The sequence below is a fragment of the Carassius carassius genome, chromosome 7 (genome assembly GCF_963082965.1).
Source record: "Carassius carassius chromosome 7, fCarCar2.1, whole genome shotgun sequence".
Lineage (NCBI taxonomy): Eukaryota > Metazoa > Chordata > Actinopteri > Cypriniformes > Cyprinidae > Carassius > Carassius carassius.
Window position 1 is genome coordinate 32492463 of NC_081761.1, and position 27669 is coordinate 32520131.

The following is a 27669-nucleotide window of genomic DNA, read 5'->3' on the forward strand; positions in this document are numbered from 1 at the left end:
ATTGGTCTACTTTGTGTTCCAAGGAGTCAAGAGCCCCGAGGCCATCTATACATCATCTCAGCAAGACATCCGCGATTAACTACTCATTTTTCTCAACATCCCCTTGATGTCTTGGTGTCAACTTGACCACATGACTTCGAAGGGGTCGGTGGTGATTGGTCCGAGAGTGCCTCAGTGGAACATTCCGACCAATCAAATCGAGACTTCTTTTAGTCAGCTGGAAGAGCGCGCGCGCTGATTGGAGGAGCGCAGTTTGCGAACTATTATAAGTTTACTGAAGCAGAGCATGACCATAACCTGTTAGAAATTGTTGGGACAGCTTGCGGCGGATGGTTCACCATGAATCCTCCTAAGGGACCCGTTGAAACGACAGCTCAAGAGAAATCGGACTCGGACAGCGAGGAAAGTCAAAAGCCGAGAGATATGACCACCGACACGGGACATAAAGTGAAGAAGACTTACCTCCCGTTCAGTGTTGAATCCCTGATGGCCAAATCCAGCTGCCAGGTCGCGTGCTCTCCAGCGAGACTGGGACTGGGACAGGACTTAGTGAGGACTTACTTCGCTGACAAAACCAAAGTTTCTGTGGACAGTTTGACAAGCGTTTCGGACAGCCTAAACGACGACAGTGAAGAATTAAGCGATAAGGAACAGAGCACTTGGTCAAACTCCTCATCTTTCACATCTCCTCGTAAGAGTTTAAAACTATTTACATTCATAACTGAGTTTTATTTTATTATTTTATTTTTACAGTGTAAACGCCATAATATTTTAATGCGTAATTACCTTCACCCTCATTATTCACAGATATCGGCTACTACATTTATGTTTTCAATATACTTTTGTGCATTTAGAAATTGTTTAATCGTTTGAAAAGAACGCGTTTTTATTATAAATAAATAATGTATTATTTTATAGAAACATATTTTCAAGGTTATTGGTACCTTTTCCAAAATTATCAAACAAGAAATATGTATCTGCCAGTAAGAACTATTGCTTGCAAGGAAGACAAAGGTTAAAGTTTGTTTATAAAATTATTCAAATGTTTTGTAGTTTTATGTTATAGAAAGAAAGAACGAAAGAGAAAGAAAATGCTTTAAAATAATATTTAAAAAAATATTTAATAATCCATATTTAGACATTCTAACCATCATACCTTTCTCATTAATAAATAGAAAACTGCTGCAGTTGGGCTACTATAATAATAATAATCTACAAAAAACAATGACAACAAAATATTTGTATCTATTAAATATTAAACAACTGCAATACTAATTAATAATCAATCAGTAAAAGTAGCTAAATAATAATTTATTTAAAAATATTAAACTTGCTATTGTTAAATGACAATTTATATATATATATATATATATATTTGTTTAGCAGCAAAATAATAAAGCTAAAGTGTTTAAAAAAATAAATAATAATAAATAAAAAACAGATAGGCCTAAACCACATTTCAGATAATTTAGCAAAAGAGAAAGAAGGGTTTTCAGAAATGCGTGAGGAAGAAACTCAAAGACGTTGTGAATCGTTTTCGTATTGCTAACGAAATATTTATTTATGTATCTATTTATTTCGCCGTTTCCTGCAGGTCACCCGAGCCCACCGCCGTGCACCTTACGCAAGCACAAGACGAACCGCAAGCCGCGCACGCCCTTCAGCACCTCCCAGCTGCTGTCCCTCGAGCGCAAGTTCAGGCAGAAACAGTACCTCTCCATCGCCGAGCGGGCCGAGTTCTCCAGCTCCCTCAACCTCACCGAGACTCAGGTCAAGATCTGGTTCCAGAACAGAAGGGCGAAGGCCAAGAGACTTCAGGAGGCCGAGCTGGAGAAGTTCAAATGCGCCTCCAAGCCGCTTCTGGCCCCCTTCGCGCTTCCCTTCCCTCTGGGATCTCCATCATCTCTGTACGGACCTCCAGCCTCTTTCCCGCGGCCCGTTCCTATGCCAGGACTATTTAACGGACCCGTGTCTTATGGGATGTATTATTTGTCTTAAAAACATTAATCTGACGGCTTCTTCCACATCGAAATGACTTGCGCAGATATGAACGTTTACACGAAATTCAAAGGGGAAATTAGGCTATCATGTAATAACGTTGGTAATTGCACAAATAAGTGCTGGATAAATTTAACGAACAACATGTGTTTTGTAGGCGAATTAATTTGAGGAACAGTTTCTAATTAATCTTTGTTATCACTGTAATTAATTCTAATATCATCACGGGCACGGCAATGCCAGATTTGAAGCCGATTCCCTAAAGCCAGGTGAAATGCCGGAAGGAAGCTGCTGTATATTGTGTGTGTTGTAAAGTGACGTGCTCTTGTGGAGCAGGTAGATGTGTAACTCTTTTAAGATCATCTGACACGGAGGTTATCCGTCAGAAGAAGTACTTATTGGCCTTATGTTGGAAGTGCCTTGAAAGACCAAATATTTATTAGTCTAAAATAAAATAATAAAAATATTCTTTCTAAAGTTTATCCGTCTCCTGTTTTATCGTCTTAACTCATGGATGCCTATTGACATCGTAGTTTCTGGCATTGATAAAACAATTTACTTATTTCCGTCATTCGATTTTATTCGTGTATATATATATATATATATATATATATATATATATATATATATATATATATATATATATATATATATATATATATATATATATATATATATATATATATATATATATATTAGATTTTAAACTTATTTAAAAGGCTTATTTAAATTTCTACATTTTGGAAATAGACTATGCATAAAACCTGCAGGCATTGGATCCACATAAACGTGCGGAATATTAAAGATAAAGTGTTCCGCTTTATAACAAAAAAAGCTTTCTTCACCCGTCTCGCACAATAATTATCTAAAATAGTCAGAGACAGAGTCATCTAGCTATTTCTTTTTGTCAAGATATCTGAAGTGCCAACTTTTAAACTAATCTTTTAATTTATCTCAGTTTTTCATTTCATTTTATTTTGTTGGGCAAAATCACAGGGAAATTTACTAGCTTGGTCAGATTTAGGCTTAGTGAGTGTTCGTTTATTGCACAATTTGATATTTATGTAATTATTATGAGGAACTAGTTTATTTTATTGTAGTATTTTGTTATTTTAATTTTTTTTTTCTGTGTGCTTTAGTAGCGACAAAACTCCATCCTTTACCCTTGTTTCTATTTGTCCAGGAGGTGGCGCCATCTGAAACCCTTTGACGGCCATTACTGTCTATTTGAGCCACTTCAGCCTTAAACGACCAAGTTTTCAGTTGACACGTGACACCTACACAAGAAAAGAAACATTGAAGAAGTATCCCTTTCTTTTTAATGAGTGACAAACACAGAAAAAAATCCTCATAGCTGACCTAATAAGATATCAGTCTCAAAACATTTGACTGACGCTGTCAATAAATAACAAGGTAATAAAGTCTAATCATGCCTTTAGACAGGATAGACCTCATTAGACGTCATATTGAAGTTTACACTGTTGAAAACGAGGCTGTGCACACACCGATCCTAGATCAGTTTCATAACTCACAACTTTGAAAACTGTTTTATGGCGTTTATGTCCACTTAAAGTTTTAATCGGATTTTTTTGTAAATCGGCTGAGCTTCGTTTTATTCCTGCCAAGTGAAATAGCCTATGGCGCCACACTGACTAAGATCTATTGTCTCAATTTTCAATCCTCCATTGGCACTTATTATTCATTATTAACTACAAACTTTATTTTAAAGTGATATCTCACGGTTATTTGTTCATTTTGTGTGACCTCTGTACAGACTGTACCTTGTAGGAACACAACAGACACTGCTTGACTGCTTTTATTGTTGCTTGCAAAAAGTTATTCATCATTGCTGTTTGTAACATTTTTGTTGCAATTCGTTGTTACATTTGCCTGCTGAGCCTTTAAGTGTTCAGAAGAATTCATATAATCACACCGCCAAAGTTACAGAAAGGTAGAATTCAGCTAAAGCGTAAGTCTCTAATGATTCTGATTACAGGTTTGTTGACTTAGTTGCAGAGGTCAGTCCTGCAGCACAAAGCCTTCACTTCTGGAGAGAGCAAATAGCTCCAGCAGGTCGACATGCTTATACAGGAACGGATAGAAGGAGGTGCTGTGGAAACAACACAAATAAGTGTTCTGTTTCTTTTCTGTTTAAGGGTTGTGATGATTGCTGAACTCACCCGTTAAACCAGCTCTAAATGTGACGTTTCCACAGGCCTTCATGTCAGAAATACATGTCTGTACTGATGGAGTGCAGGGGTCCCCATTCCCTTTGGAAACACACAGGTTACACTTCAATGCCATTCCTGTGGATGAAAAGAGAGCAAGATCTGAGACAGAAAAAGAGAAGAGAAAAATATTAGCGATTGAAGGAAATATATTACTTGCATATAATAACACAAAAATAACGGGTATAAAATAGAGGGTTTTTGCAGAGATGCCACAGAAGAACCATTTTTGGTTTTACAAAGAAGCTTTCAGTGAACCGATCAGTGAAAAAAAAAAAATTATATATATATAATTTCAATAATCAGTAAAATAATTCTTAAAAGATGAATTTTTCTTAGTTTAATCTGAAGAACCTTTTTTCCTCCCACCATAAAGAACTTTTTGCGGAATGGAAAGATTCCATGGATGTTAAAGGTTCTTAATGGGACCAAAGAATAATCGCAGCATTTACATGAAAAGTTTAAAATTTGAGAAGTTGGACCAAATATAATAACTTAAACAAACAATCAGGCTTACCATGAGTAAGAAGCAACAGCATACAAACAGCGCAAAACGGCTTCATTTCTTAACAAAAAGATAGCTGCTGAAGGACGTTTCTCACTCTGTAAGTGGACTCAAGTAGACTGATACACTTTTAAACAGTCAGTGGGAGGTTTCTCCTATCCTGAAATGTGCGTCACTACTAAACTTAAGTGATGTGATTGTTAAATGGATGTGAAAATGTCTTGTAACAGAGAATCTAGACATATACAGGTTCATCTCAAAAACGTAAGAAGTGAAAAGTGTAACTTATTTTTTTTTTTTTACATGTAAAGAAAAACATTTGGATGATTAGAGCTTACAGCACACGAAAGTCAAAAATCCAGTATCTTAAAATATTAGAATATTTCCTAAGATCAATCAAAAAAGAAAAGAAAAGGATTTTCAAAGCAGAAAAGTTCAAGTTCTTTAAAGTATGTTCATTTATGCACTCAATACTTGGTCGGGCTCCTTTAGCATCACCTCCAGCATCAGTGAGGTGTGGCATGAAGCGATCAGACTGTGGCACTGCTGAGGAACTATTGAGTCTTCAGCACATCTGGATTGTTGGATCCACTGTTTCTCATCTTTCTCTTGAAAATATCCCATAGATTCCATATGGGGTTCAGGTCAGGTGAGTTGGCTGGACAATCAAGCACAGTAATATCATGGTCAGCAAACCACTTGGAAGTGGTTTTGGTACTGTGGGCAGGTGCTAAAGGAAATCAGCATCTCCATAATGTCTCCATGTTTTCTACAAAACAAAACCAGAAATCGAATTTGTATGACGTCATTTTGCAGCCAACACAATTACGCTATGGACATGGTCCATAATTGCTTATTTCTCTGGATTTAAACATTCTTCGAAACATTTGGGATAATGAAAGTACACAAGTCAGCAAAATATATAACACTATTCTAGTGGTTTTGGATATTTTAATAAAATCTAATAAAGATCTAAAATCTTACATATTGTGCCGTTAATGAAACTCATGTAAATATTGAAATATTTTGAGATACTGGATTTTTTACTTTTAGGGTGCTTTCACACTTGGTTCACTTGCCTGGTCCGAACCTGAGTTCTGTTGCTCCCCCTTCCCCCTGCCCCCGCTGGACTGTGTTCATAATGTAATATTTGAGTCATCAAGCCAGCAGCTGTTTACCCCGTTGCTTGGTAACGACAGCGCAGGAGAAGGCGGCAAATGCACTTTTATGTATTACGTTTTTTGAACTGTTCGCTTTGTTTATAAAGCTTCGGTACATAACGACACTTGCGTCTGTCTTACGAATGTACTGAAAATGCTTTAAAGAACGTTGAAGGCGAACATAAATGAGATGTACAGCTCTCTGCTTGCAGCGCGTCAATCACGCTCATCAGGAAACTGAGTGAAACACACACACAAACACACATTTTCATCAAATAATTTGTCATTAAAAGCGGTTCACTTCCGCGATTTGATATGATTGCGTTCACATGAGCAGCGAACCGTACCAGAGTTCACATGAAGCGTACCCCAGACCACCGTTTTTAAGCGGACTCGGGTACGGTTCGCGGGTGCACTTCCGAGTACGGAAGACAGCGTTCACATCATCCAAACGAACCGAACTCTGACATCAATCGAACCCGGGTGCGCACCAAAAGTGCTAGTGTGAAAGCACCCTTATGAACTGTGAGCTCTAATCATCAAAATTAAAAATCTAAATAAAATAACTTTTAAATTGTTTTACGTAACATGTAATGAACCTAAAATATATATAAGTTTAACTTTTTGAAAAAAAAAAAAAAAGATAAAGGAACTTAACAATATTCACAATTTTCAGACACACCTGTACATATACATACATATTTTGCTACAGAGTTATTTGGAAACTAGATGCTTTTGGATGATAAATTCTCTCCCTCTCTCTCTAGAAAACATCTATTATATGTTATATTTAACATATGTATAATGCATGTTAAGTGTGTGTGTGTGTGTGTGTGTGTGAGTGTGTTAGCAAAATCAACCATTTATTGCTATGTGATGAAGCATGCATTATCTTAGAGATTAAAAAAAAAATCAGAATTACTAATGAGTTGTTACATTTGTGCAGCAGCAGTGTGAGATCTATTCATTATTTGTGAAACATCACAAAGGCATCATTCACTGCTGGAACATGATGACCCAAGACCATAATGTGGCGTAATTCATTTTTATCAGCATAATTTAATGCCAAGGTCACACTAAGGCAGTTCAACTATGTTTGTACTATTTGCCATTATTTAATAAGAATAAATGAAAAGAATGACATTTTGTTATCGTCATTCCCATTGCTATAAACTAACAAACAGAAGAGACTGGAAAAGCTTACTGTATTACATTTTTGTCACTTTGTCAAAATTAGGGTTAGTGGCAATGAAAATTGTGAGTCATATATTAACTCATTTCAATGAGTAACTAAATTTACCATTGTTGTACACAACCGATGAAAGAGACATTTATGATTCAAGAATGTAATGTAATAAAAAAAAACAGGTTTACCCAAAAATCAATGACTTGGGTTGTTCCAAACCTGTCTGACTCTCATTCTTCTGTGAAGCTGAAGAATGTCTCAAGAATGAAGAATGTTGCTTTTTTGTCCATAGGTCTTCCAATGTTCAAATATCTTCTGTGTCCTATATATATATATAGGACACAGAAGATATTTGAACATTGGAAGACCTATGGACAAAAAAGCAACATGAGAGTTAAATCTTTGACTAATTCATACGGTTTCCTGACTTAAAGGTGTGAGGGGAGTAAACATCCCCCAGGCATTCAGTGATGAAGAGAGAAGAAGCAATGTATGGAGTGAGGCTATCCTACACTTTATTCAATGCAGTACAGTATCAGGTGACTGCTCTGAACCAGAACACACAAGAGACAGAACTCACATCAGTGTAACATACAACATACTGTCACGTAAAGGAAAATAAAATAAAACAATAATAGCTGTTTCATGTTGGCTGTTTAACTCTTATGGCTACCAACAGTCACGTTTGTATATTTCTCCATTTCCCCTTTCACCTCATATTCGTCTCAAATATGAGTCACTGAGAAATGTGATACTTTACATGCTGAGGAAATCGTGAAGCAACGTGACTGCCAACAGCACTGGCTTTATTAGCAAGGATGTACTTAAAAACATATTTGAATAAAACTTATGAAAAAGGTTGTCGCGCTACATGACATCACTTCCTTTAAGTGCTGCTGAAAGTATTTTACAAAAGCCCAAACACAAATCAAAAAGATATTATTCCAAAATAATACTGTAGATACAAGACACTGTATTCTCACATATTATAAATAATCATAAAAAAAAACGAGTGATTTAAAAAACCCTGTAAATATGATTTTCCATAACAGTTAAAAGAACGTACAATACATTCCTCCAACAAGAGGATTAATAGGAAGTGCTTCTGAAACCTTAAGTTAAAAGTATAAAAAAGAAAAGAAAAAAGAAAGAAAAAAAACTGTAAATCTATTTTCCCTGCTATGACAGTGAACTGACCTGAACAAGAGTTTAGTTTAAGTTCCCTTTGCCAAGCATACATTGTTTAGTCAAATTAACATTTCCGTACATACTACACTGAGAGCGGTGGAGCAGCTTCATACTGTATCATCAATATTGTATTATTTTAATAGTTGGCAATTAAAAACAAGTTCAAAACAACAACATTAAAGGGACAGTTAACCCAAAAATGATCATGACCATCATTTACTCTCCCTCATATTGTTGCAAACCTGTACTTTTTCTTTCGTGTAGTGGTTGGAGAAACATTTTTAAGCTACAAAAACATTCTCAGCTACAGCTTTAAAATCTCAATTAAGTTCATGTATATTAAAATTTGGCAAATCACACTGTGTCATATTAGGTTTAATTTCAGTGCTGCTAAGTGTCTTCAAATTTGACCACAACACAGTATTTGAGAGTTGGGGGGTTAGAAATGAATAATTAGTTGTTAACTTAATTTGTGTTTTCCTCCCATAAGACACAAGTATGTCTTGAATATAAACTTCAATAAAGCACGCAAGTCTTTTTTTGGGGGGAGGGAGGGGGGGGGGGTTGACAGCCCTAAGTCACCATTTTTTCCCCACCTTATATAAAAGATAATTTAACATTAAAAGGAATATTTTTTCTAAGATTCATGGAAGAAAGAAAGTCATGAGTTTGGAACAACTTGAGTGTGAGCAAACAATGCTTATTTTCACATATGGGTGAATTATCAGTTTAACTGTGCAACAGAACAGATGGAAATTCTTTCAACAACACTTTTGGTAGAGACATAAACAGTCTGAAGTGAGTGTACTAATTTGGAGGAACAAGATACAACAGCCTCGGTTGTGCACTTCCATGAACACTAGGGGACACTAAAGAGAACGAGAGGAAGAAAAACGACAAGAAATGGAAGCGAATGTACTGCAGAGAGAGTGTTGCCATCTAATCTTCTTCCGCCTCATCATTAGTGTCAATTTCCCTGCAAAGCAGTCCAGATGGTTAAGGGTTTCAGTCCGCTTTAAGCTGCTAACTCCTGCTGGTTTCTAACACCAATGACATGATTTTGAGAACTTAAACCCAACATCTTTCTTTAGGCTAGAATTTGCGGTGCAGAAACCTGTTCATGTTCCCATTTAAAGGGATAGTTCACCCAAAAAATAAAAATTCGGTCATTAATTACCCATCCTCGTGTTGTTCCAACTACTAAACATAAAATAAGATATTGTTGATGAAATCCCAAAGCTTTCTTGCCCTCCATAGACAGCAACACAACTTCAATGTTCCCAGGTTCAGAAACATAGCAAGGACATCGGTAAAAGAGTACATATGACATCAGCGGTTCAACCATGATTTTACGAAGCTATGAGAATACGATTTTTGCGCAAAGAAAACAACAATAACAACTATTCAAAGATTCCCATCCCATCTGCAGCGGTGTGCCGCCATTGTGTAAAGTATGTCACGACACAAACAGTTGCTTCGGTTTCATGTACACAACGCATGTTTGCGTTAATGTAAGCAACAGCGCCATGGCATGTGTTGGTTTCTTGAAGCTAAAGCAAGCACATGTGTCGAGATACTCTTTCCACAATGGCAGCTCACTGCTACAGACATGATGCGGAAGAGAAGACTTGTTGAATAAAGTCATTATTTTAGTTTTCTTTACACAAAACAAGTATTCTCGTTGCTTTGCAATATTGAAATTGAGTCAATGATGTTACATGGACTATTTTACAGATCTCCTTGCTACGTTTCTGGACCTGGGAATATTGCAGTTGTATTGCTGTGTATGGGGGGTCAGAACGCTCTTGGATTTCATCAAAAATATCTTAATTTGTGTTCTGAAGAGGGTGAGTAATTAATGACAGAATTTTCATTTTTGGGTGAACTATCCCTTTAAGGTCCTGATTATCATTTTCCTTAATTTCGTGCTTAATTCATTTAGCTCACTAATCAGCATACAGTATTTATAGACATAAGACGTACAGCATGCACTCACACACACACTCTCACTCACAGAAAATGATCCAATATTACGTGTCTGTAGAGTTCAGTGAAGTATTATACAATGGGAAAGAGGAAGACGAGCAGGAAACGAATGGATAATGCAACTCCTTCAAAAGTGGCAGAAAACACACATCAGCATACAGCTTAAGCATACAACATATCTGCCCAATACTGAGGGAAAAGGCAAAAGTCATTAGCATATATTTCACATAATTTACAGAATGTACACAAGCCCTGGAAATCAGCCCATGCCATTCAGGATTTGGTTGTGTCGACCATTCAGAAACCAGCTTTCTTGTATCCCAACTGCGCCGTCTGTGTCAGCTCATATTCAAAATCTTTATAGGATAGTTTTAGCCACGCCATTGACCCCGGGGAGTGGGCATGGCTGATAAGCAGCTGCATAAAAGTGGTCCATTGATGGGTGGATGGGGTTCAAGTTGAAGGATTAGGGACGGCAGAGGCAGCGTTGGTGTTCGGATCACGATCGCCACTGTTGGCACCTGGAACAGTAAGAGAAGGCTTAAAAAAAGGTGGTGAGGACAGTCTTGGGGTTTGTGAGAGGCCAAAAGTGAAAAACCGACCTGTTGCAGCCAAGGCAGACTGGGAAGAGTTTTCCACCTGGTTCTGAGCATGTGCAGGAATGAGTACAGAGGCCAGCGAGGGGTTACTGGACAACTCTGATGATTAAATGCAATGGATATTAGTGCAAAAGACAGAATTATGCAAGTGAAAACACATTTACACTAACATAAAAAAAAGTTTGGGGTCATTGACAAGAAATGTTACAAATGTTACAATACAATGTTACAAAAGATTTTTACTCCTAATCGATTTTTTTTATTCATTAGAAAAATTGAAAAATTCAGTTTTAACAAAAAACAGTAAAAAAAAATTTCTTGAGTAGCAAATCAGCTTATGTGACCCTGGATGACAAAACCAGTCATGAGGGTCAATTTTCTGAAATTGAGACGTATTGACATATGGATTTTTAGGACAATATTTGGCTAAAATACAACTATTTGAAAATCGGGAATCTGAGGATGCAAAAACAAAACGAAAAAACATCTAAATATTGCGGAAATCGCCTTTAAAGTTGTCCAAATGAAGTTCATATTAATTCATATTACGAATCAAAAACTAATAGTGCTGGGCAACAATTAAATTTTTTAATTGCAATTAATCGCATGATTTTCTGCAAATAATCACATTGTCATGCACAAAATTCCATAATTATTTCAAAAGTAGTGTATTGTGCACTTTTACCATTTAAAAATAGTGCAATATGAACAAAAGTGCAATAACATTTGGTTTGCAAACACTTTAAACAAACAACTTTTTTTTACAGCAGTATTCCTTTTACATAGTAGCACTGTAGCAGTTTAAATATTTCTTGTAAATCTCAAATTATAACATTAATGTAATCAAATTAAATTAAAAACCAAAGCTATTTGCCACTGCCAGGGCACTAATGTTTTTATAAAAAATATTTCATAGTTTGTTATAGAAAAATAAGTTACCGTATTTTTCAGACTATAAGTCGCTCCTAAGTATAAGTCGCATCAGTCCAAAAATACGTCAAGACGAGGGAAAAAACATATATAAGTCGCACCGGACTATAAGTCGCATTTATTTAGAACCAAGAACCAAGAGAAAACATTACTATCTACAGCCGCGAGAGGGCGCTCTGTGTTTTCAGGGTAGGCTACAGGAGCACTGAGCAGCATAGAGCGCCCTCTCGCGGCTGGAGACGGTAATGTTTTCTCTTGGTTCATTTCTCTCGGTTCAGTCGCAGTCGCAGGACCAGCCAAACTATGAAAAAAAGTGCGACTTATAGTCCGGAAAATACGGTATGCTCAGAGTCCAGAGCCTTGATCATAGCATTCCAGCACTTTCCGAGTAGAGACCTGCACGATCGTGGAACCCAAATCAACAGCGTGCGGTGCAGGACAGCACTTGATGGGCGAGTGCGTGTGCTGGTGCGGAGACACTGCTGTCTGCGGTGATGCGGGAGATAACAGGTGTACTCACACTAGGCAATCTTATCCGTGCCCGAGTGCTTTTGACCCCAAAGCCCGGTTCATTTGACTAGTGTGATCGCAAAACAACGCACTCCACTGTGCCGAGCGAGAGCACTTCTCTGGTGTCTTCACATGCTATCATCAGAAACTTCCTATTTCCCACTTATGAAGTCGTGAGCACTTCATGTGAGCGCTGCTGCAGTCTTAGTAAGAGACTTTCAAAAACTTTTTAAAACTATTACTGACCCTAAATACTTGAATGATGGTGTACATTTGCTAATCAGTTAATACTTGTTACAATACATCAAAAAGATTAAATCAATCGTCATCATTTGTGCGCAGCATACCCTGTGTAGTGAAATTAAACAGCACAGGCCGCTCTCTTCCATTCGGGAGCTTGAGGTTGGGCTCACGGAGCTCGTCGAAGAAAGTGTGAGCGCAGGCCTCCAGAGGAGTGAATCGGGCCGTAGGCGTGTACTCCAACAATCGGGAACACAGAGCTATCGCCTCCGGAGGGGTCCGGGGCCGGAAAACCTGACATATGGACAACAACACAGGACTTTATACAAACTTCTGTATAATGATTTCAACTTTTGACTGTACAAAATGCTTTTTTTTAGGAAATAAATTTGTATTCTACTTTTAAACAATTAAACTGCATCTGTGTTGACAGAAAAACTCAGACTCATAAGATAAATTGCAAAATAAGATGGTTGTAAAGACCAGTATCACAGTCTAGAATTAAAGCGATGAAAAAGCTTGAAACACATGGAAACGCTCATGCTAACCTTAGTCCACGGGTGTGCCTTTATCTGTGGAAACTTGAATTCAGTGTAATTTGGGTTCATCTCCCGGATCTGCTCTCGTGTAGGAGTTCCCAGCACCTGGAGGAAACAAGTTATCTTATTCTGTTGCCATTAAAATATATAGTCCACACACCACCACTGTTACAACAACTGTATACAGAGAAACAATGTAGTTGGAATCACTCAATTGATGAACTATAAAAAGATTGACAGCTTTTTTTTTTTTTTTTTAACCTTTGTACTTTAAAGTGCACTGCAACTCCTGAAGTGCATGCTCAGAAAAAATGTTGTCGTTCATTGGTTCGTTATAACACTAGAATTACTTTTAATATTAATACTAGGAAAAGTGCATAATGAGACACTTTAGCAAAAAGAAAAAAGTTGAAGCTAATTTTTATTATTATTTATGAAACTCATGCAACACGAACATACTTCCATACCTTGATGATTTCAACGAGCTGATCGACACCACTGTCTCCAGGAAAGATCGGCTGTCCAAGAAGCAGCTCGGCCAGTACACATCCCGCCGACCAAATGTCTGTATGAAAACAAAGGTAAACACAGCACTCACTCTTCTGACAACAAAGATTAGCAGCACAAATGTATTCGATCACGTCATTAGCATGTCTCAGTGTTGTTTTTAAGCTCTTTTAGCATTACACAACAGCTTTGTGATTCATTCAAGCATTTAGAAATTACTGCAATATGGATTGTTGATGCAATTAAAAGAGCATTAGATTACCTATGCTGGAAGTATAGTCTGTGGCTCCGAAAATGAGCTCAGGGGCTCTGTAGTAGCGCGAGCAGATGTAGGAAACATTAGGCTCACCACGCGCCAGCTGCTTAGCACTGCAGGAGACAGAAAGAAACAGAACGAACACGAGACACAGACAGAGAGAATTAGACAGAACCAGAAATGTCATTTACATTAAAACAGCCATCATCATTGGACACATTATCATCACCAGAACAATGATCATGATCATTATCGCCAAACACTGACTACATCCAAATGTTTGTTACAGAGGAACAAATCTTTTTAAAAAACATCAAGAAGTTTAAAGCAGTTTAATCAAAAAAAGACAGCCATAGATTTAGATCAGAAAGCTAAATGTGTCCGATGATGGGATTTGATCCATGAAATAGTCACTTTTACAAGAGACTTGTTCAGTTTCTGGAAAATTGCCAGAGGACGTTTTCCAGTAAAGGCACCACATCACACAAGTAATGTCTTTCTGTGTTTTTATATTGCCGCTATTCACATGCCAGAAGCACAAAGTCCTTATTCTCTCCACTGAAGTGCATCCTGGGATGCTTTATGATATACCTGTTGCATGCTTTTATTTCAGTATTCACTCCAAATTATCAATTTGTAAAGAAACACAAACATGCACGGCATTTTTAAAGTTTGGGGTTGGTAAGACTTTTTAATGTTTTTTTTTTTTTTTAAGTATCTTATGGTCACCATGGCTGTTTTTATTTGATCAACAATTAAGTAAATCAGTAATATTATGAAATATTTTTCCAATTTAAAATAACTGTTTTGAATTTCAACATATTTTAAAATCAAAGTCATTCCTGTGATATCAAAGCTACATTTTCAGCATCATTACTCCAGCCTTCAGTGTCACATGATCCTTCAGAAATCAGTCTAATACCCTGATTTGTGCTCAAGAAACATTTCTTATTATTATTATCAATGTGGAAAACAATGCCGCTTCATATTTTGTGAAAACTGTGATACAGAACCTATATATGAAATATAAATCTTCTCTAACAAGGTATTTTCTGTCATTTTTGATCAATGTAATGTCTCCTTAGAGAATAAAGGTGTTCATTTCTCCTCAAAAATGTTTTACTAACCCAAAACTTTTGAATGGTAGTGTATACTCAATTTTCTTTACGTCAATAAACAAAAGGTTTTAGAGATTTATAAGCATCAATACAGAACTCCAGGCAACGTTTCAACATTGTTTTACTCGAGAACTTGAAGTAAACAAGTGCTGGTAACATTCCAGCAGATGTTATACGGAAGACAGCACCCAATTTCCCCGTCTCACCTTCCAAAGTCACAGAGTTTGAGTACAGCTGTCTCTGGGTCGAGCAGGAGGTTCTGCGGCTTGATGTCTCGATGGCAGATCCCATACGAGTGGATGTACGCCAAGCTGCGGAACAGCTGGTACATGTATAGCTGAAAACACATAAACAGTGACTTTGATACAGCAGAATTAGCTAAATATTCCACTGTAAAGATCAGACACTCATGGAAACAAAATACCTGCTCATACATCCAAGCCAGTATATCTACACTAGAAAGTTACACCATAAAATCCATGCTACTAGTTGACTGGTTTCACTAAGTAACAAACAAAATCACATATGTTCAGTGAATAATGTCAGTTTCTATTGACAGAGGTTACCTTGACATAGACCATGGGCAGATTCTGCTTGGCTTTGCTGTAGTGTCTGGCCACCCGGTACACGTTTTCAGGCACGTAGTCCATCACCAAATTCAGATACACCTCATCCTTCTGTGGGTGTGAAGAAGAAGACAGGTGAGGGACGAAAGGAAAACATCTTTATGGGATAGTCCACCCAAAAATGAAAATACTGTCATTTAGTCACTCTCATGTCGGTCCAAACATGTATGACTTTCTTTCATCTGCAGAACACTGAAGATATTTTGAAGAATGTTGGTAACTAAACAGCTTCTGACTCCCACTGACTTCCACTGTATCGACAAGAAACAGAAAGGAAGAACTTATTTTGGTTCCCATCTTCTTTTGACATGAATAACATGAGGGTGAGAAAATAATGACAGAATATACATTTTTAGTCAGAAAAGCATGACATGGATGTGTGTTTTTATTTGCTTTATAATGCAACAGAATGACTAGATTATTCAAATATAAATAAGCATTGGTTACATAATATACAAGTCCTTTTTAGTTTAATTTTAATACAACATACCATTACAGTGATATACACTATTACTCAAAAGTTTGGGGTCAGTAATTTGTTTCTTTTGAAAGAAATATTACTTTTATTCTTCAGTGGCATATTTAATTGGTGACAGCGAAGACTTTTAAATTGGACACCATTTTAATCAGCGATGTTCTTTTGAACTTTCTATTCATCAAATTCACTCTTATATCACATAAATTAATTCAAATATATTCAGACAGAATACAGTTATTTTAAAGGTCCCGTTCTTCGTGATCCCATGTTTTAAACTTTAGTTAGTGTGTAATGTTGTTGTTAGAGTATAAATAATATCTGTAAAATTCTAAAGCTCAAAGTTCAATGCCAAGCGAGATATTTTATTTAACAGAATTCGTCTACAAAAAACGACCCGTTTGCACTACATCCCTCTAGTTCCTGCAGTAATGACGTCACTTAAACAGTTTTTTGACTAACCTCCGCCCAAATGAATACACAAAAAGGGGGCGTGATCTTGTTGCGCTCTCACCGAGAAGGAGGAAGAGTTGCGTTTTAAGAGTTTGTTTGTCACCATGTCGTCGAAACGCTGTTATTTTCATCTCTGAGTCCAATCACCTTTGTTTGGGCTTCCCAGGGACGCTGTACTTGGAGATTAATGGTTACAATTTATGTTTAACTCGGCTCCCGAAAATTATAATCCACATGTAAAACTATGTGCAGAATAATTTGCTGAGGACAGCTTCCTCAATCTCAATCAGTTTAATGCCGGATTCGCACAAAGATTATTCTTGAAAGATGGAGCAGTTCCCTCTTTGTCTGGAGAAGGTGTTGTTTATGGACCACAACCAGTAAGTGTATTTTATTATTTAAGTTTGTGCGTTTAACAGTTTCTGTAACATTACACAAAGGGCAACGTTGTTTAGCTTTGTTAACTAGATGGTAGCGCTGTGTAAAAAAAATAGAATGTGATTTTCATGCGCATCTCGTAAGTAAAAACGCTCCAGTGATTATAAGTACATCTCCAGCACGTGCGTTCAGATCCGGATTGCCAGGTTTTCAAAACAAATCCTGCCCACTTGCTTCTTAAAACTAACCCAATCGCATTTCCAGGAGGGAAGCCAGCGCTAAGCTGCTGTCGAATCACAACACAGGAACCGCTGGCCCAATCAGAACTCGTTACGTATTTCTGAAGGAGGGGCTTTATAGAACAAGGAAGTCATCAGCCCATTTTTATGACAGTGAAAACAGCGGTATACAGATAAGTGAATTGTGTGAAAAATGCTGTGTTTTTTTAAACACGAAACATGAACACGTTATATTGCACACTGTAAACACAATCAAAGCTTTAAATCATAATAATATCCCACATTACTACAGTTTTTACTGTATTTTTGATCAAATAAATGCAGGCTTGGTGAACATATGTGCCTACTATCAAAAACATTAAAAAATGTTTTGGGATTTTGGTCATACTGTCTCCTCCACCCCTAACCAGAGTGTTTATTTCATTCCTTTATTCACTGAACCATGTGGATAACCAGAATATGTTAGCGGTGGTCTTTCCAGAGGAAAAGGGGGTCTGAGACTTAACACACGAGTCACACAACAGTCTTTATTTCTCTCTCTCTGTGTTGCCTCCCAAAGACATAAACTTCTTAATGTATCTAAATTAGCCTGCCAAAGGCACTGAGCCAACTCCTGCCTCACAACAGTGACAGCGTCTCTGTGATTGTCCTGCGATTGGCTGAGTGGTTTCTGAGTCGTGCTGTGATTGGCTTAGATACAACTCCTTAGATAAAAGAGGCTGCTAAATGACAAATATTAGTATCAAGGTTCCATGCTGATGCCTTTACATTGGCAATGAGAGAAGACAAGAGTTTTACACATTTTGAGAGAGAGCCATAATGTTATTGATGCTAATTGGTCAATATGTTATTGATGCTAATTGGTCAATATAGCATTCCAACTATGCTAAAATACATGATATTGTAACATCTGCCAAAAAAAGCAAATACTAGCATACTTCACAATGTACAGAATGTACTACAGTCTACTAGATTTAAAAAAAAATTGTGAAACAGTGCAAAATATGAGGAAATAAATATTTTAAATGGTAGTATGTTATGCTGTTTCCACATGACCTCATGATGCAGCATGAAAATACATAGCTGAAATATGCATAAAAATAATTATTTTTAATATATATATATATATATATTTAATATATACTGTGTATGTGTGTGTTTATTACCATTTTCTCTTTTGAATTTAGGGAGAAATATGACAATGAAATATGATGAATAAGTTTTCTTTATTTGCATATCATTTGTATATTTTGAAATTATTGATGTTTAAGTTTGAAAATAAGAAACAGATATATTGTTCTTTTTTTTTACTTTAAATTCATGCTTGTGTAAAAAAAAAACAAAAAAAAAACATATTTTAGAAGACCAAACTAATATTGGATCAAGAAATAGTAAGAGATTGGAAGGTCAAGACAACCGTATTGCATTGTGGGACACATTAGCTGGGCACATTTTAGCAAATGCAGCTCGTGGTTGCATACTACTGTGTCTAGATTGCATTTCTGCTCTTGACTATAAGGTGACATGATAGCTAATATCCATGAACTATGATTCAACCACCCCACTGCCAAATGTGAGTAAACGGGTGAGAGTTCTGTCCGGACAGGGTTACATAACTGAACTGATCCTGTTTCTGTGACACCAGGGGAGCCGTCGGGACAGAGTCGCAGTGGTCAGACACTATGTCACCGTGCTGGAATGGAGGGTTAAACCGGTGAGGACATCCCTGTCAATGAGACGGCCAGAGACACCCGCTTCACCAGCCATAAACATACTCTACACAAGCTAAATCATCAGGATAACATGTTTCTGCCTTACTGTGGTGCTAACATATCTCATTACATTAGCATTAGACTTTCTTCAAATTGCAGATATACTTATACTTATGTAAAAACAATGCAGAGAGTAAAATAAACAGGCCAATTTTTTATTTTTTTTTTTAAAAGGAGGAAAGTGATGCATACACTGCCATTAAAAAAAAGAGTTGGGTCAGTAAGTTCTATTTAAATACATGTTAAATAATAATATTTCATTTATTCCTCCGATGGTAAAGCTGAATTTTCAGCATCATTACTCCAGTCTTCAGTGTCAAATGATATTTTTTGGGGGGGAAAGTTGCATCCTTGCTGGAAATTAATTTTAAAAGCATGTACTGACCCAAATTTTTGATTTGAATTACTTTTGTTGTTGAAATGAAAGATCATATGACAAGGACTTCAGTGTTCCAAAGCAATATGGGTGTTGTGAATTAATACACTGGTGTAAAGAATGTTTCAGGCCATAGTATCCCGTCAACAGCATTGCATCACTGGAATAAATTACTTAAAAAATATATATTAAAAGTAGAACATAGTTCAAAATTGTAATGCTATTTCAAAAATTTACTATTTTATTGTACCAAATAAATTCAGTCTTGGTGAACCAAAGAGACTTCTTTCAAGAACATGAAAAAGCTTAGCAAAAGGAAGTGTATTTATAGAGATATACACATATAAATTTATATTATTAAAAATATGTATTTATTATATTTTCCAGGAAGTAATATTGAAAATCCTAACTTCGGGCCCCAGTCAGCACAGAGAAAAAAATACTTTATTAAACACTGCTTTAGTCATGGAAAGGTCCTCGATTGCTTTTCTGACTGATGTGACACATCAGTTGAATTCACTCAATCTAAAATGTGAAGGGAAACAAAGGAGCATGTGGATGAAACAGACCCTTTTGCCCTTTCACAACCAATCATTTTCCAAACCACAGCTAAAGCATGAGCTGCAATCTATATTTATATATGAATGCAGCCCTCCTGGCTGAAGTGGACTGCCTCTGACATGAACTATATGAACATGCTTAGTGTTGGGTTACATTGTGGTACCTTGTTCTTCTTTCTCAAAAAGAAAGAAATGGTTGATTTTGGACGTCTGTAGCTTGTAAAGTTAGAACTTTACTCAGTAAAAAGCTACTCTCATGTATGTAATGCTATAGCATTCTCGTCATAGGATCCTGACAAGACTCCGATCCTATTTGTGTGATCTGTTTACAGATTATCCATTAAAAGAGAAGTCTGAACTCCCATAGACCTGAACTCGGTGAACTCTCTGCACACACACATTGTTCCTTTGGCTGGCTGCACAGGAGCCAGAGCTTGTCATACAGTAAAAATAGGGCTGGTCTAACAGTTTAGCTTCCCATCAATCAAAAGTTTCCTACTGAGCTGTCACTGGTCACTGCTGCGACAGGTTTTGCCCCCGGGGTTATCGCAGGATTAACTGAAATCCCATCCACAGGTCAACGCTGGAGGGAATGAACAGCCTGAGCAGTAGATCACAACAAAAATACCACCCTGTTTGGATAGCAGATGTCTTCTAGTGTATGTATTGTATACAGTTATGAATGCCCTTCACAATGCAGAGGTCAACTGCATGTTCTTCCAATAGTTAGCAATGGCCCTATAGTATGCAGTGTTTTATGAACAGCTGTTTTACTAAATTCTGCTGAGGTGAAATTCAGTGCAGTCCTATATTGGGATACATATCGTATCGTATCATATCGTGACTTGGCTGATGATACACAGCCCTACTAAATATATGCATGAAATGAAAAGATACAGCACTATTAAGATTGATTGATTGATTGCATATTTATTAAGAGTTTCTGCAGATTTTATGAAGGTAAATTTAGACTTTTAATACCTTTTTAAGGAAAATGTAACAAATGCTCCCAACTACTAGAATTTGGACATTTTTACCGTAACTTCTGAGCACACTGCAAAAAAAATGTATTTGTTTCAGATGATTTATTTTCATCTGTATTTGTGTCTTGTTTTCCTGTGCAAATGCCTAAAGAAGCAAAATTACATAAAATAAGAAGTCATTCTTGTTTTATGAGAATGTTATTGAAACTTGAGTTTTTGATTAAAACAAGAACAAATACCGGCTAATGGGCTCATAAAATGCTAATTCAAAGGGAAAACAAGTTTTTATTCATAATTCTTAACAGATGTTTTTTTTTTATTGTTTAACCATAAATTAAATACATTTTGCTCAATTTCTGTAAGAACAAAAGACTTCATTTTCAAGTAAATGTACCTTGAGTTCTAGATGCTTAGAGATTTGTGCTGGGAAACAAAAACACTGAGGAAAATATTCAATTCTGCAGTGCATGCAACATTCAACTCCATGACTCTATGAATTTGAGACTTTCTGCTCTGATTTAAGACTTTTCTAGGCTTTCATTTGTGGAAAGGTGAATTAAGACTTTTTAAGTTCAGCCGAAACCCTGTTATCATCTATTATGCCATTTTCATGGCAATTTTGCCACAAATACTTATAAAAAAAACGTATAAACTATCAATTTAATTTATTAAACTCATTATTGTAATATAGTATTAAAAATAATAGGCTTATGTTTCCTTTTATGTGAAATATAATTTCTTGTAATATCTTTGAATTTACTCTTGAGTTAAAGGTCAAACTCCATTGGATTTTTTTCAAGTATGAGTTTGCTGGTATCCAGAGTGTAACTCACACTGAAGCTCTGAGCAAGAGGCTCTGCTGCAGTCCCTCACAGGCGCAGCTCATTAAAAAGTTAGATATCAGACTGCTCTTCACTTGCACCATAGGAATACATATCCCACGACCCTGAGCATTTGCTGGGAACTACTGGACAGCATGTTTATAGTCTATAGGGTACAAGATGCTGCTCAGAAAAAAAAAACAGAGGGAAGAAAAGAGGCACTCACTTTGTCTCCGCTGGAGTAGAAGAAGTAGCGCAAACGGACAATGTTACAGTGATCCAACTTCCTCATGATCTGTAACTCACGATTCTGACATGAGAAACAATTTATAGGCAGAGAGAAAGAAAAAATCATAAGAAATGACATCAATATAATGCTGAAGGCTAAACTTGCCTCTTTAAGACTTAAAAATAAACCAGCAATAAAGAAATTCTTACCTTAAACCTTTTATCCTGCAGCACCTTCTTTATGGCCACCAGCTCTCCGGTGTTGCACAGCTTCGCTTGATAAACCACCCCAAACGAGCCGTTCCCGATGACCTTTGTGTCCGTGTAGCTGACCTCCTGAGGTCGGTCAGATCCCTGACCGGGGGTCGCGGCCACTGTTGTAACTTTACTGCCATTTTTATCTCCTAAAGAGAGAGAAAAAGAACATGAACTGGCCTGTTTAACGTGGTCACATGCTCTCGAGCTGTTACTATGCTCATTAGCGTGAGATCCTGTGTGCATCATTTATTCACCAGAGCTCATTTTTTGGAGTTAAACACATCCGCTTCACACCTCATCACAGTTTCGCACCCCTGGGCAAGTGCTTGACAACATGAAAACGGGCAATATGAGGACAAAATGGGAACGGTCCACAATTATAAAGTAGAAATAGATTTTGAAACTCAGTACTCACTTTTTTTCTCCCTCACTGTGAATTCATATTTCTATTAAAAGAGTATTAATTATAAATATAAATTAACAGCTCGCTCGGGTTATAATGATTTCAATTTCAGTGAAATTCAGTGAAGGTCACTTTCTAACATCCTTTTTGGTGCTTGACAGATGTGTTGTACAGACGAGAGCTGTACGAGAAATTCATTACAAAAACTGCATTATTACAGTGAACAGTCTAGCTGCATGTTTGCAGGGAATCTAAGCCAATTTTGTGAAATAGCATAAGTGTGTGTGTGTGTTTGTCAGGTCAGGTGAGCCGTGGAGTAAAGTGCACACAGAGTGCATGTTCAGCACGGGGAAATGTGATGAGTCAGAGGGTGTGAGTGTGCACACACAATCGCACGATGTGCTAATAAAGATCTCGGCTCACAAACGTACGCAGCATGGAATTTTAATTGAGTCACGGCCCATTACTTACCCAGATCATCTTCCCATCCTGCTCCTCTGACACCATCCAGCTCGCGAACCGACTAGTCATTTAGCAATTCAGATAAACCGAGGCATTTAATATAAGACGCAGCTTAGCTTAATCTTCTCCGCTCTGAGAGACTTTTCAGCATTAATCAGATTATCTCACATACAAAGTGATTATCCCTCGACATCCACAATATTAAGAACAGATGGAAATGAAACCATCGTAAATAAAACATGAACTGATTACGAATATCCAATGATTAGCCCTGCAGAACTTAAACACCAACTTTCAACATATCAACCCTTGTATATTTGTTTTTATTATTATGAATGTAAGTCAGGATGCATGTCATAATTAAATTGGCCGCACTTAGGGATGCACCAATATTAAAATCCTGAATGATGCCTATAAGCCAATAATTATTTTCATGTTATGGCATTGAAATGTACAGTATGAAAAATGGATACTCATTTTAAGATTTACTAAATATTAAATATAAAAGTATTACAACTTTTTTATATATATTTATATATTACACTATCATTAAAAAAATTGGGTCAGTAAGATTTTAAAGAATTTGATGTGAATTCAAGCAAGAATGCACTGAATTGATCAGATGACATTAAAGACTTTCAAATAAATGCTGTTTTTTAGACTTTCTGTTTGACAAGAAATATATATATTACAAAAATATTAAGTAGCATAACTATTTACAACATAATAATAAGAAATGCTTCTTGAGTAGCAAATGAGCATATATGAATGATTTCTGAAGGATCATGTGAAATAATTAAATATCTGCCAGTATTTCTCAACTGACACCTACTAATATGGTACCAAGATATTATTCTTTCAGCTTTTTGTTCACTGAAAAGACATATTTTTAAATGTCAATAATATTTTAATGATCAACACCAGTACAACTGACCCATTTAACAAACGTCTGTCCTTCACAGGCTCATCTGATTCACATTAAATAGACACCTACCCTAAGGAGGCCTATAATAGGTCTAAATAGGTTTAAACCCTAATTTGCTTGGACAGGTTCATGGTATTATCTTTAATACGAGCTGTGAAATGTAATTTCACAGCTATGAAGAGAGGCCCGCTGCTGTTCTCTGACAAGCATGTCTAGACCTGGACTATTTGGCGAGTGATGATAATGATCGTGTCACATGCTCAGGTGTAGCCCCTCTTTAGGACGCACCCTGTGGAGGAATCATGCTGCCTCAGGCCTGGGCATTGCTATGGCAGGAAGATGAGTCAGCTGGTAGAGCTGATGCTGGGAGTCATTAGCTGTCAGCTGATCAGATCAACCTCTCTCATACATGCAAGAAATAAATACAATTAAAAGAAAAAATTGCATTTTGAATAAACAAAATGCCTATTTCATAATATGTATTTTTATTGTTTCTATTGAACTGATCAGATGTTTTAAGATTTTTGAAAGAAGTCTCTTATATGCTAAGCAAGCCTGAATTTATTTAATCAAAAATAATGTAAAAAACTAAAAAATTTTAACAGTTTAAAATAAGTATTTTACATTTTAATATAGTTTATAATGTAATTTATTTCTGTGATGCAAAGCTGAATTTTCACTCTAATATACTGATTTGCTGCTGAAGAAACATTTATTATTATCGAATCTTGAAAACAGTTGTGCTGGTTCATATTTTTTGGTGAAAACAGTAATAAACAGCACATTAAATAAATACAGATCCTTCTAACATCATAAATGTTTTTTTTCTGTCACTTTTGCTCACTTTCATGCATCTCTACAAAATAAAAGTATTCAATTCTTCGTAAATTTCCCACAACTTCATGTTTGACCTCTAATATCAAGTGAGGAACTAATGTTTCAACACATTGCAATGAAGAATTACTTGATGATAGAATTAGTTAGATGTGTTTATATTCCAATATTGTATATATTAAGTGCACTACATTTCAATAAAAACTATTTCTCACAATTACATTGCTGTACATACTGTTTGAGGGAAAATACAAGCTATACATGTCTGCTTTTATACTCCAAAACCTAATCCCAAATAGATCTAATGAAACACTGAGTTTCTGTTATGGTAGTAAACCATTAGACAGACATGGATGTGTTAAGCACCAATCCACATGTCCTCCCCTACTGTTAAGATCACAGTGACTCTACAGACAGCTGCTGTAGGTATAGGCATTTGGAAAAGAGGAAGAGTCAGAGGTGAGTCACACACATCCCTCTGATCCTCGTTTCCTGAGGAGCACAGGGGTGAGATACACATCATTAGTGCAGGAACTGAGTGATCCAGCTGGGCTGAGGCTCAGGTGAGAGGCCTGTCAATCAAACCATGGGGCTTGGGTTCAATGAGGGGCAATGGACAGTTTTACAGCTCAGGCAGCTAGACATTATCCAGCTAGAAAGTATGTGAGATATCAAGTAGTAAGCTACGCCTCGAGACATTTATAGCTTATTAATCAATACCTGTTGAAGGGTCTCAGGGCACTAAAACAAGCACTGAGCTCATCAAGGAACATCTTTCTTGGTAGGACAATGAATCTAACCAGCTGAAAGGTCTCAGATTAAGCTCTTAAAGTGATAGTTTACGCAAACATGTAAAATGTGGCATTTACTCATCATCCAAACCTGTATGAGTTTCTTCCTTCTGTTGAACACAAAGGAAGATATTTGAAGAATGTGGGTAACCAAACAGTTGACGGTAGCCATTGACTTCCATAGTATGGAAAAAATGTCAATGGCTACCGTCAACTGTTTGGCCACCAGCATTCTTCAAATATCTTCCTTTGTGTTCAACAGAAGGAAGAAACTCATACAGGTTTGATGCAACTTGATGGTAAATTATTATTATTTATTTTTTTTGTGAACTGTCCGTTTAAATGACAGCTGTGTGTCCATCAGGTCAGTGTTAGTTTAGGATCATTGGGATACTGTTATAGTTTATTAACATTTGGAATTAGTTTATATTTTTGATATCTTCTGTTTTCATTTTATTTTAGTTGAAGTTTTATTTATTTTGATGTGCATTTCTGTAATTTCCATTTGTTATTTGATAATGTCTATGTAGCTTTTATTCACTTTTATTTTTATGTTTATTTTTACTACACCCAATTAAACAATGCAGCAACTAGCTGAAATAAATATATATATATATATATATCTTTTATTTCAGTAAATGTTTAATTCGTTTCAAGTAATGGATTTTTCTTAATGGTTTACATTTTAGTTAACTTGTAATCAGGGTGTGTTTACATGATTACATGTTTAAAAATCTGATTATTATCTGACAATTTTTGTGCATGTTATGCAGTAATTATCTTGCTGGAAAAAAAAAGGTCTAGGCACTGCAACCTCCCCGGAATAAACCACTGAGCAGTGCAATGATGCCCAGGCAGTGTGCTTTCTCAGAGCACAATGCAGCAGATGTATTTCCATTGAGTAGATCTGATAATAAGAGACAGGACCTGACCCATCCCTTGAGATCCAGACAGCAATACATTAGGTTAAAGATTATATGGTACATGCTCACAAACTGTATATAATAAACATATCCATCCCGATCATAACCAAGTGTGAATTTCTTGTTTGGCAGAGAAATATTCCGATATGAGATACAGAGTGGATACTTACTGCTGACTTTCATGTTCCCAAAGGCTGAAGGCTGCGGCACTGGCTTGCAGCTCTCCGCAAATGAGGTGGTCCTAGGCCGGCCTGACATCTCCAAGATCCCGTCACTGTTCAACCACGATCCTTACAGGCTCCTTTGACACAACAGTAAATATCTGGGTTCCGAATAGCTTCTGTTTAAGCAAAATAAAGGATAACTCCAGGTTATCTCTTCCAATGCAGTGAATTCAGAGGTGGTCAGCTGATTGGAGATGAAGATATCCGTTCATTAACCAACAAATGTACCGTTTAAAAACACTATACAAGGCAAATGGCTCAAAAATTAGTCCCCGTTTTTGACTCGCCGATTATAGTGTCACAGAAAAATGGATCTGGAAAAACAAAATCACATTATCTTGGACAGACATTCGGTTCACATCAGCATATCATCCAGAGCACAGGACTGTTATCTCGCATGCGCGCTAGTGAAGTCTACCGAGATCAGATCAACTCAATTATAATGTATCTTTCACTTTGTATCCTTCAGATGTTTCAGGCGTGTATCGATAAAGCAGACACCGAGACCTGCCATGGCCGCATCAGTCTGTGAAAATTGATCTATATTCGCTAAAACGCAAACAATCTAGGCATATTTCTTCCAAATGGCTGTAAGGATGTAGCTAGGTATTTCTTGAGCCCTATAAAAAAAACCTGACGAGGATGTTTCCTTCCGATTGACACAGGCGCTCTGAGGAGGCTCTGGACACCCTATGCTAGCGATGTGTGTGAGTGAGATTCAAGAATTAATCATTCCTAATCATGAATCGAATCTTTCGAATGATTCTTTCAAAACGACTCGTTCTAGAATCGGACTGGTTCTTGATTCCGCTGATACGTATTGTAAATATTTTAAGATCCAATTGACCAATAAATTCTATGTCTACTGTAATTACGTGTATGACGGGTCAGTCATTTAGCCAATAATCAGGATTTTTAATATAAAGGAAAACGATATTTATGTTTTTTATGAGTTGGGTCATTGCAGGAAACTGACTGAACTGGGACA

The 27669-nt window shown here is 36.7% G+C and overlaps 3 protein-coding genes across 4 annotated transcripts; 1 reads left to right on the forward strand and 2 right to left on the reverse strand.

Moving 5' to 3' along the window:
• Positions 1-290: 290 nt before the first annotated feature.
• Positions 291-2478, forward strand: LOC132143166 (homeobox protein MSH-B). The gene is made up of 2 exons (XM_059553309.1): positions 291-691; positions 1595-2478. The coding sequence occupies exons 1-2, from the start codon at positions 340-342 to the stop codon at positions 1996-1998; spliced, it is 756 nt and encodes a 251-aa protein (XP_059409292.1). The 5' UTR covers positions 291-339; the 3' UTR covers positions 1999-2478.
• A 1322-nt stretch (positions 2479-3800) lies between these two features.
• Positions 3801-4883, reverse strand: si:dkeyp-80c12.8 (uncharacterized protein LOC107963954 homolog). 2 transcript variants are annotated; one of them, XM_059553310.1, is made up of 3 exons: positions 4744-4883; positions 4179-4328; positions 3801-4108 (listed from the first exon to the last, which is right to left on the reverse strand). In XM_059553310.1, the coding sequence occupies exons 1-3, from the start codon at positions 4787-4789 to the stop codon at positions 4005-4007; spliced, it is 300 nt and encodes a 99-aa protein (XP_059409293.1). In that variant the 5' UTR covers positions 4790-4883; the 3' UTR covers positions 3801-4004. The 2 variants fall into 2 exon arrangements, with proteins under 2 accessions (XP_059409293.1, XP_059409294.1); XM_059553311.1 differs by having other exon boundaries at positions 4179-4304; positions 4744-4839.
• Positions 4884-10615: 5732 nt separating this feature from the next.
• LOC132143947 (glycogen synthase kinase-3 beta-like) lies at positions 10616-27359 on the reverse strand. The gene is made up of 11 exons (XM_059554609.1): positions 26628-27359; positions 22072-22265; positions 21860-21943; positions 15517-15627; positions 15157-15287; positions 13839-13945; positions 13537-13634; positions 13079-13174; positions 12638-12824; positions 10854-10949; positions 10616-10772 (listed from the first exon to the last, which is right to left on the reverse strand). Exons 1-11 carry the CDS (start codon positions 26713-26715, stop codon positions 10705-10707), a joined length of 1260 nt encoding a protein of 419 aa, XP_059410592.1. The 5' UTR covers positions 26716-27359; the 3' UTR covers positions 10616-10704.
• Between the last annotated feature and the right edge of the window lie 310 nt (positions 27360-27669).

What these genes read in the sequence shown, in the direction of transcription:
- LOC132143166 (XM_059553309.1), top strand. Translation starts at nt 340, where the DNA reads ATGAATCCTCCTAAGGGACCCGTTGAAACGACAGCTCAAGAGAAATCG. An exon ending in CTCATCTTTCACATCTCCTC is followed by an intron (nt 692 to 1,594) that starts GTAAGAGTTTAA and finishes CGTTTCCTGCAG; the next exon opens with GTCACCCGAGCCCACCGCCG.
- si:dkeyp-80c12.8 (XM_059553310.1), bottom strand. Translation starts at nt 4,789, where the DNA reads ATGAAGCCGTTTTGCGCTGTTTGTATGCTGTTGCTTCTTACTCATG. An exon ending in GCTGTTGCTTCTTACTCATG is followed by an intron (nt 4,329 to 4,743) that starts GTAAGCCTGATT and finishes TTTCTGTCTCAG; the next exon opens with ATCTTGCTCTCTTTTCATCC. An exon ending in ATTTAGAGCTGGTTTAACGG is followed by an intron (nt 4,109 to 4,178) that starts GTGAGTTCAGCA and finishes TTGTTTCCACAG; the next exon opens with CACCTCCTTCTATCCGTTCC.
- LOC132143947 (XM_059554609.1), bottom strand. Translation starts at nt 26,715, where the DNA reads ATGTCAGGCCGGCCTAGGACCACCTCATTTGCGGAGAGCTGCAAGCCA. An exon ending in GTTTAATTTCACTACACAGG is followed by an intron (nt 10,950 to 12,637) that starts GTATGCTGCGCA and finishes TTTAATCATCAG; the next exon opens with AGTTGTCCAGTAACCCCTCG. An exon ending in GTCTGCCTTGGCTGCAACAG is followed by an intron (nt 10,773 to 10,853) that starts GTCGGTTTTTCA and finishes TTACTGTTCCAG; the next exon opens with GTGCCAACAGTGGCGATCGT.